This window comes from Aphelocoma coerulescens, unplaced genomic scaffold (assembly GCF_041296385.1).
Source record: "Aphelocoma coerulescens isolate FSJ_1873_10779 unplaced genomic scaffold, UR_Acoe_1.0 HiC_scaffold_118, whole genome shotgun sequence".
NCBI classification, from domain to species: Eukaryota; Metazoa; Chordata; class Aves; order Passeriformes; family Corvidae; genus Aphelocoma; species Aphelocoma coerulescens.
In genome coordinates, this window is record NW_027183476.1 from 241,071 (window position 1) to 250,284 (window position 9,214).

General features: G+C 58.2%; 1 protein-coding gene across 1 annotated transcript; it reads left to right on the forward strand.

Moving 5' to 3' along the window:
- Window positions 1-143: 143 nt before the first annotated feature.
- Window positions 144-8,163, forward strand: AP2S1 (adaptor related protein complex 2 subunit sigma 1). Its single transcript, XM_068998480.1, has 6 exons — window positions 144-155; window positions 281-333; window positions 423-612; window positions 4,745-4,858; window positions 4,973-5,032; window positions 7,950-8,163. The coding sequence occupies exons 1-6, from the start codon at window positions 144-146 to the stop codon at window positions 8,049-8,051; spliced, it is 531 nt and encodes a 176-aa protein (XP_068854581.1). The 3' UTR covers window positions 8,052-8,163.
- The last annotated feature ends 1,051 nt before the right edge of the window (window positions 8,164-9,214 follow it).

Here is a 9,214-nt window from a genome sequence, read left to right on the forward strand (position 1 = left end):
ATTTCTGAGACGGAATTTTCCCGTTTCTCCCCAATTTTTGAGGCTCTCAAATTCCCGTTTTTTTCCCGGAATTCCAGCCCAGATCCCCCTCATCCTGATCCAGAACCGGGCCGGGATCACTCCCCATTCCCAGCAATGATAAAATGGGAATTTCGGTGACCAAAAAGTGGAAATTTCAGGGACCAAAAAACGGAAATTTCAGGGACAGAATTTTCCCGGTTTCTCCCCAATTTTTGAAGCTCCCAAATTCCCGTTTTTTTGCCCGGAATTCCGGGGGCAGATCCGCTTCATCCTGATCCAGAACCGTGCCGGGAAGACGCGCCTGGCCAAGTGGTACCTGATTGATAAAACCCCAATTTCAGGGACCAAAAAACGGAAATTTCAGGGACAGAATTTTCCCGGTTTCTCCCCAATTTTTGAAGCTCCCAAATTCCCGTTTTTTTCCCGGAATTCCGGGGGCAGATCCGCTTCATCCTGATCCAGAACCGTGCCGGGAAGACGCGCCTGGCCAAGTGGTACATGCAGTTTGACGACGACGAGAAGCAGAAGCTCATCGAGGAGGTTCACGCCGTGGTCACCGTCAGGGACGCCAAACACACCAATTTCGTCGAGGTAAAAGAAATTGAAAAAGCCCCAAATTCCGCCTTTTTCCACCCAAAAATCCCCGGCCCGGAGCTGGGGATCGGCCGGGAGGGAATTCCGGGGGGGGTGGGGAGGGGGGGGTTGGAGAAGGGGGGGAAAGGGGAAAAGGGGGGGAAGGGGAAGGGTTGTTCTGGGATGTTGTGGGGTGGTTCAGGGCTGTTCCAGTGCGTCCCAGTTGCTCCCAGTTGCTCCCAGTTGCTCCCGGGGGGTCTCCCAGTACGTCCCAGTTGCTCGCAGGGGTGTCCCAGTTGCTCCCGGGGGTCTCCCAGTGCATCCCAGTTGCTCCCAGGGGTGTCCCAGTGGGTCTCCCAGTACATCCCAGTTGCTCCCAGGGGTCTCCCAGTTGCTCCCAGGGGTCTCCCAGTACGTCCCAGTTGCTCCCGGGGGTCTCCCAGTGCGTCCCAGTGTGTCCCAGTTGCTCCCAGGGGTCTCCCAGTACATCCCAGTTGCTCGCAGGGGTCTCCCAGTTGCTCCCAGGGGTGTCCCAGTGGGTCCCAGTGCGTCCCAGTTGCTCCCAGGGGTGTCCCAGTGGGTCCCAGGGGTGTCCCAGTGCATCCCAGTGGGTCCCAGTGCCCTCCCAGTACATCCCAGTGCGTTCCCAGTTGCTCCCAGTTGCTCCCAGGGGTGTCCCAGTGGGTCCCAGTGCGTCCCAGTTGCTCCCAGGGGTCTCCCAGTGCGTCCCAGTTGCTCCCGGGGGTCTCCCAGTGCGTCCCAGTGTGTCCCAGTTGCTCCCAGTTGCTCCCAGGGGTCTCCCAGTACATCCCAGTTGCTCGCAGGGGTCTCCCAGTTGCTCCCAGGGGTGTCCCAGTGGGTCCCAGGGGTGTCCCAGTGCATCCCAGTGGGTCCCAGTGCCCTCCCAGTACATCCCAGTGCGTCCCAGTTGCTCCCAGTTGCTCCCAGGGGTCACCCAGTACGTCCCAGTGGGTCCCAGGGGTGTCCCAGTGCATCCCAGTGGGTCCCAGTGCCCTCCCAGTACATCCCAGTGCGTCCCAGTTGCTCCCAGTTGCTCCCAGGGGTCACCCAGTACGTCCCAGTTGCTCCCAGGGGTGTCCCAGTGGGTCCCAGTGCATCCCAGTTGCTCCCAGGGGTGTCCCAGTTGCTCCCAGGGGTGTCCCAGTGGGTCCCAGGGGTCTCCCAGTGCATCCCAGTTGCTCCCAGGAGTCTCCCAGTGCGTCCCAGTTGCTCCCAGGGGTCTCCCAGTGCATCCCAGTTGCTCCCAGGGGTGTCCCAGTGGGTCCCAGGGGTCTCCCAGTACATCCCAGTTGCTCGCAGGGGTCTCCCAGTTGCTCCCAGGGGTGTCCCAGTGGGTCCCAGTGCGTCCCAGTTGCTCCCAGGGGTCTCCCAGTGCATCCCAGTTGCTCCCAGGGGTCTCCCAGTACATCCCAGTTGCTCCCAGGGGTCTCCCAGTGCATCCCAGTTGCTCCCAGGGGTCTCCCAGTGCATCCCAGGTGCTCCCAGGGGTCTCCCAGTACATCCCAGTTGCTCCCAGGGGTGTCCCAGTTGCTCCCAGGGGTGTCCCAGTGGGTCCCAGTTCATCCCAGTGCCTCCCAGTTGCTCCCAGGGGTCTCCCAGTACATCCCAGTTGCTCCCAGGGGTGTCCCAGTGGGTCCCAGGGGTCTCCCAGTACATCCCAGTTGCTCCCAGGAGTCTCCCAGTTGCTCCCAGTGCGTCCCAGTGGTCTCCCAGTGCATCCCAGGGGTCTCCCAGTTGCTCCCAGGGGTGTCCCAGTTGCTCCCAGGGGTCTCCCAGTTGCTCCCAGGGGGTCTCCCAGTACGTCCCAGTTGCTCCCAGGGGTCTCCCAGTTGCTCCCAGGGGTGTCCCAGTGGGTCCCAGTGGTCTCCCAGTTGCTCCCAGTGGTCTCCCAGTACATCCCAGTTGCTCCCAGGGGTGTCCCAGTGGGTCCCAGGGGTCTCCCAGTACATCCCAGTTGCTCCCAGGGGTCTCCCAGTTGCTCCCAGGAGTCTCCCAGTTGCTCCCAGTGTGTCCCAGTGGTCTCCCAGTGCATCCCAGGGGTCTCCCAGTTGCTCCCAGGGGTGTCCCAGTTGCTCCCAGGGGTCTCCCAGTTGCTCCCAGTTGTTCCCAGGGGTGTCCCAGTGGGTCTCCCAGTACGTCCCAGTTGCTCGCAGGGGTCTCCCAGTTGCTCCCAGGGGTGTCCCAGTGGGTCCCAGTGCGTCCCAGTTGCTCCCAGGGGTGTCCCAGTTGCTCCCAGGGGTCTCCCAGTGGGTCCCAGGGGTCTCCCAGTATGTCCCAGTTGCTCCCAGGGGTGTCCCAGTGGGTCCCAGTGCGTCCCAGTTGCTCCCAGGGGTCTCCCAGTTGCTCCCAGTGCATCCCAGGGGTCTCCCAGTACATCCCAGAGTCTCCCGGGGTGTCCCAGTGCGTCCCAGTTGCTCCCAGGGGTGTCCCAGTTGCTCCCAGGGGTGTCCCAGTGCGTCCCACTTGCTCCCAGGAGTCTCCCAGTGCGTCCCAGTTGCTCCCAGGGGTCTCCCAGTACATCCCAGTTGCTCCCAGGGGTGTCCCAGTGGGTCCCAGTGCGTCCCAGTTGCTCCCAGGTATCTCCCAGTTGCTCCCAGTGCATCCCAGGGGTCTCCCAGTGCCCTCCCAGTCCCTCCCAGTGCCCTCCCAGTCCCTCCCACTGCTCCCAGTGCCCTCCCAGTCCCTCCCAGTCCCTCCCACTGTTCCCAGTTCAGGAACTTTAAGATCATTTACCGCCGCTATGCCGGGCCCCAGTGCTCCCAGTGCCCTCCCAGTGCCCCCAGTGCCCTCCCAGTGCCTCCCAGTGCCCTCCCAGTGCCCTCCCAGTCCCTCCCAGTCCCTCCCAGTCCCTCCCAGTGTCTCCCACTGTTCCCAGTTCAGGAACTTTAAGATCATTTACCGCCGCTATGCCGGGCCCCAGTGCTCCCAGTGCCCTCCCAGTGCCTCCCAGTGCTCCCAGTGCCCTCCCAGGGCCCTCCCAGTGCCCTCCCAGTCCCTCCCAGTGCCCTCCCAGTGCCTCCCACTGTTCCCAGTTCAGGAACTTTAAGATCATTTACCGCCGCTATGCCGGGCCCCAGTGCTCCCAGTGCCCTCCCAGTGCCCTCCCAGTCTCTCCCAGTGCCCTCCCAGTCCCTTCCAGTGCCCTCCCAGTCCCTCCCAGTCCCTCCCAGTGCCCTCCCAGTGCCTCCCAGTCCCTCCCAGTCCATCCCAGTGTCTCCCATTCCCCCCAGTTCAGGAACTTTAAGATCATTTACCGCCGCTATGCCGGGCCCCAGTGCTCCCAGTGCCTCCCAGTGCCCTCCCAGTGCCTCCCAGTCCCTCCCAGTCCCTCCCAGTGCCTCCCACTGTTCCCAGTTCAGGAACTTTAAGATCATTTACCGCCGCTATGCCGGGCCCCAGTGCTCCCAGTGCCCTCCCAGTGCCCTCCCAGTGCTCCCAGTGCCCTCCCAGTGCCTCCCAGTGCCTCCCAGTCCCTCCCAGTGCCCTCCCAGTGCCTCCCAGTCCCTCCCAGTGCATCCCAGTGTCTCCCATTCCCCCCAGTTCCGGAACTTTAAGATCATTTACCGCCGCTATGCCGGGCCCCAGTGCTCCCAGTGCCCTCCCAGTGCCTCCCAGTGCCCTCCCAGTCCATCCCAGTGCCTCCCAGTGCCCTCCCAGTGCTCCCAGTGCCCTCCCAGTCCCTCCCAGTGCCCTCCCAGTGCCTCCCAGTCCCTCCCAGTCCCTCCCAGTGCCTCCCACTGTTCCCAGTTCAGGAACTTTAAGATCATTTACCGCCGCTATGCCGGGCCCCAGTGCTCCCAGTGCCCTCCCAGTGCTCCCAGTCCCTCCCAGTCCCTCCCAGTCCCTCCCAGTGTCTCCCACTGTTCCCAGTTCAGGAACTTTAAGATCATTTACCGCCGCTATGCCGGGCCCCAGTGCTCCCAGTGCCCTCCCAGTGCCTCCCAGTGCTCCCAGTGCCCTCCCAGGGCCCTCCCAGTGCCCTCCCAGTCCCTCCCAGTGCCCTCCCAGTGCCTCCCACTGTTCCCAGTTCAGGAACTTTAAGATCATTTACCGCCGCTATGCCGGGCCCCAGTGCTCCCAGTCCCTCCCAGTCCCTCCCAGTGCTCCCAGTGTCTCCCACTGTTCCCAGTTCAGGAACTTTAAGATCATTTACCGCCGCTATGCCGGGCTCTATTTCTGCATCTGCGTCGACGTCACCGACAACAACCTGGCCTACCTGGAGGCCATCCACAACTTCGTGGAGGTGCGGGAACCTCGTTAATTAACGCCCCTCCCCTTAATTAACCCCCCCGGTGGGTCACGGACACGGCCCCCGGGTTAATGAGCCCTAATTAGGGGTCGTTAATTGCCTCGCCAGGTGCTCAATGAGTATTTCCACAACGTCTGCGAGCTCGACCTCGTCTTCAACTTCTACAAGGTCTGGGGGGGGGGGTCTTTGATTTGGGGAGGGGTCCTGGGGGATCCTGAGGGGGTCCTGAGGGGATTCTGGGAGGAGTCTTTAATTTGGGGAGGGGTCCTGGGGGGTCCTGGGGGGGCTTTTGATTTGGGGAGGGGTCCTGGGGGGCCTCTGGAGGAGTCCTGGGGGGATCCTAGGGGGGTCCTGGGGGGTCCTGGGGTGTCCTGGGGGGGTTTTTGATTTGGGGAGGGGTCCTGGGGGGTCCTGGGGGGGTCCTGAGGGGATTCTGGGAGGAGTCTTTAATTTGGGGAGGGGTCCTGGGGGGTCCTGGGGGGGTTTTTGATTTGGGGAGGGGTCCTGGGGGGCCTCTGGAGGAGTCCTGGGGGGGGTCCTAGGGGGGTTCTGGGGGGTCCTGAGGGGTCCTGGGGGGGGTCTTTGATTTGGGGAGGGGTCCTGGGGGGTTCTGGGGGAGTCCTGGGGGGGTCCTGAGGGGTCCTGGGGGGGAGTCTTTAATTTGGGGAGGGGTCCTGGGGGGTCCTGAGGGGGTCCTAAGGGGATTCTGGGAGGAGTCTTTAATTTGGGGAGGGGTCCTGGGGGGTCCTGGGGGGGGTCTTTAATTTGAGGAGGGGTCCTGGGGGGTCCTGGGGGGGTCCTAAGGGGATTCTGGGAGGAGTCTTTAATTTGGGGAGGGGTCCTGGGGGGTCCTGGGGGGGTTTTTGATTTGGGGAGGGGTCCTGGGGGGTCCTGGGGGGGTCCTGAGGGGATTCTGGGGGGAGTCTTTAATTTGAGGAGGGGTCCTGGGGGAGGTCTGGGGGGAGGTTTTAATTTGGGGAGGGGTCCTGGGGGGTTCTGGGGGAGTTCTGGGGGGGTCCTGAGGGGATTCTGGGGAGGTCTTTAATTTGAGGAGGGGTCCTGGGGGGGTCTGGAAGGGTTTTTGATTTGGGGAGGGGTCCTGGGGGGATCCTAGGGGGGTTCTGGGGGGTCCTGAGGGGTCCTGGTGGGGGTCTTTAATTTGGGGAGGGGTCCTGGGGGGGTTCTGGGGGGGCTTTTAATTTGGGGAGGGGTCCTGGGGGATCCTGAGGGGGTCCTGAGGGGATTCTGGGGGGAGTCTTTAATTTGGGGAGGGGTCCTGGGGGGTCCTGGGGGGGTCTTTGATTTGGGGAGGGGTCCTGGGGGGGTCCTAAGGGGATTCTGGGGGGGGTCTTTGATTTGGGGAGGGGTCCTGGGGGGTCCTGGGGGGGGGTTTTAATTTGGGGAAGGGTCCTGGGGGGTCCTGGGGGGGTCTTTAATTTGGGGAGGGGTCCTGGGGGGTCCTGAGGGGGCTCTGGGGGGTCCTGGGGGGCCTCTGGAAGAGTCCGGGGGGGTTCTGGGGGGGTCCGGGGGGGGGTCTTTAATTTGGGGAGTGGTCCTGGGGGGGTCCTGAGGGGCCCTGGAGGAGTCCTGGGGGGGTCCTAGGGGGCTCTGGGGGGGTCTGTGGGGGTCCTGAGGGGTCTTTAATTTGGGGAGGGGTCCTGGGGGGTCCTGAGGGGGTCTTTAATTTGGGGAGGGGTCCTGGGGGGCCTCTGGAGGGGTCCTGAGGGGATTCTGGGGGGGTCTTTAATTTGGGGAGGGGTCCTGGGGGGTGCTGGGGGAGTCCTGGGGGGATCCTGAGGGGTCCTGGGGGGGGGTTTTAATTTGGGGAGGGGTCCTGGGGGGTCCTGGGGGGGGTCTTTGATTTGGGGAGGGGTCCGGGGGGGTTCTGGGGGATCCTGGGGGGGTCCTGAGGGGATCCTGGGGGGGTCCTGAGGGGATTCTGGGGGGGGTCTTTACTTTTGAGGAGGGGTCCTGGGGGGTCCTGAGGGGGCTCTGGGGGGACTCTGGAGGGGTCCTGGGGGGCTCCTGGGGGGGTCTTTAATTTGAGGAGGGGTCCTGGGGGGGCTCTGGGGGCTCCTGGGGGGGCTCTGGGGGGGCTCTGGGGGCTCCTGAGGGGGCTCTGGGGGGTCCTGGGGGGGCTCTTTAATTTGGGGAGGGGTCCCAGGGGGAAGTTGAGTGGTTTTGGGGTGGTTTTGGGTGATTTTGGGGCAATTTGGGGTGATTTCAGGTGTACACGGTGGTTTTGGGGTGATTTTAGGTGATTTTGGGGCGGTTTGGGGTGGTTTGGGGTGGTTTCGGAGTGATTTTGGGGTGATTTGGGGTGGTTTTGGGTGATTTCAGGTGATTTTGGGTGATTTTGGGTGGTTTTGGGTGATTTTGGGGTGTTTTGGAGTGGTTTTGGGGTGATTTTAGGGCGATTTTGGGTGATTTCAGGTGATTGTGGGGTGTTTTTGGGGTGATTTTAGGTGATTTTGGGGCGATTTTGGGTGATTTCAGGTGATTTTGGGGTGATTTTGGGGCGGTTTGGGGTGTTTTGGGGTGATTTTGGGGCAATTTGGGGTGATTCCAGGTGTACACGGTGGTTTTGGGGTGATTTTAGGTGATTTTGGGGTGATTTTAGGTGATTTGGGGGTGATTTTAGGTGATTTTGGGGCAATTTTGGGTGATTTCAGGTGATTTTAGGTGATTTTGGGGTGATTTTAGGTGATTTTGGGGCGGTTTGGGCTGATTTTGGGGTGATTTTGGGGTGATTTGGGTGGTTCCAGGTGTACACGGTGGTTTTGGGGTGTTTTGGGATGATTTTAGGTGATTTTGGGGCGGTTTTGGGTGATTTTGGGGTGATTTTAGGTGATTTTGGGGTGTTTTGGGGTGATTTTGGGCTGATTTTGGGGCGGTTTGGCGTGTTTTGGGGTGATTTTGGGGCGATTTTGGGTGATTTCAGGTGATTTTGGGGTGATTTTGGGGTGATTTGGGTGGTTTCAGGTGATTTCAGGTGATTTTAGGTAATTTTGGGGCGATTTTGGGGCGGTTTGGGGTGTTTTGGGCTGATTTTGGGGTGATTTGGGGGTGATTTGGGTGGTTCCAGGTGTACACGGTGGTGGACGAGATGTTCCTGGCGGGGGAGATCCGCGAGACGAGCCAGACCAAGGTGCTGAAGCAGCTGCTGATGTTGCAGTCCCTGGAGTGACCCCAAACCCGCCCAAAATCACCCCAAAAAATCCCCCAAGTGGGGGGGGGAACCTCCCCCACCCTTCAGTGTTATCGTGGCGTGCAGAAAATGTGAATTATTGTCCATTAAAGTGACCAAAATGTGACCAAAAATGGGGCAAAGTCAGCGGAAAATGAGCAGAAATGGGATAAAGTGAATGGAAAATGAGCAAAAATGGAATAAAGTGAGTGGAAAATGAGCAAAAATGGAACAAAATGAATTAAAAATGAGCAAAAATGGAATAAAGTGAGTGGAAAATGAGCAAAAATGGGATAAAGTAAATAAAAAATGAGCAAAAATGGGATAAAGTAAATAAAAAATGAGCAAAAATGGGATAAAATGAATGAAAAATGACCAAAAATGGGACAAAGTGAGTGGAAAATGAGAAAAATGGAATAAAGTGAATGGAAAATGAGCAAAAATGGAATAAAGTGAGTGAAAAATGGGCAAAAATGGAATAAAGTGAGTGGAAAATGAGTAAAAATGGGATAAAATGAATGAAAAATGACCAGATATGGGACAAAATGAGTGGAAAATGAGCAAAAATGGGATAAAGTGAGTGAAAAATGGGCAAAAATGGAATAAAGTGAGTGGAAAATGAGCAAAAATGGGATAAAGTAAAGAAAAGGCACCAAAAATGGGATAAAGTGAATGAAAAATAAGCAAAAATGGGGCAAAGTGAGTGAAAATGAGCAAAAACGGAATAAAATGAGTGGAAAATGAGCAAAAATGGGACAAAGTGAGTGAAAAATGAGCAAAAATTGAATGAGTGGAAAATGGGCAAAAATGGGATAAAATGAATGAAAAATAACCCAGAAATGGAATAAAGTGAGTGGAAAACGAGCAAAAATGGGATAAAATTGATGAAAAATGAGCAAAAATGGGACAAAGTGAGTGGAAAATGAGCAAAAATGGGATAAAATGAATGAAAAATGAGCAAAAATGGAATAAAATGAATGAAAAATGACCAAAAATGGGACAAAGTGAGTAGAAAATGGGCAAAAATGAGATAAAATAAGTGGAAAATGAGCAAAAATGGGATAAAATGAATGAAAAATGGGCAAAAACGGAATAAAGTGAAGAAAAGGCACCAAAAATGGGACAAAGTGAGTGGAAAATGAGCAAAAATTGAATAAAATGAG

Excerpts from the sequence above, each read along its gene's own strand:
- AP2S1 (XM_068998480.1), top strand. Across the intron at positions 613-4,744 it reads AACACACCAATTTCGTCGAG|TTCAGGAACTTTAAGATCAT; the intron begins GTAAAAGAAATT and ends CACTGTTCCCAG. Across the intron at positions 5,033-7,949 it reads TCGTCTTCAACTTCTACAAG|GTGTACACGGTGGTGGACGA; the intron begins GTCTGGGGGGGG and ends GGGTGGTTCCAG.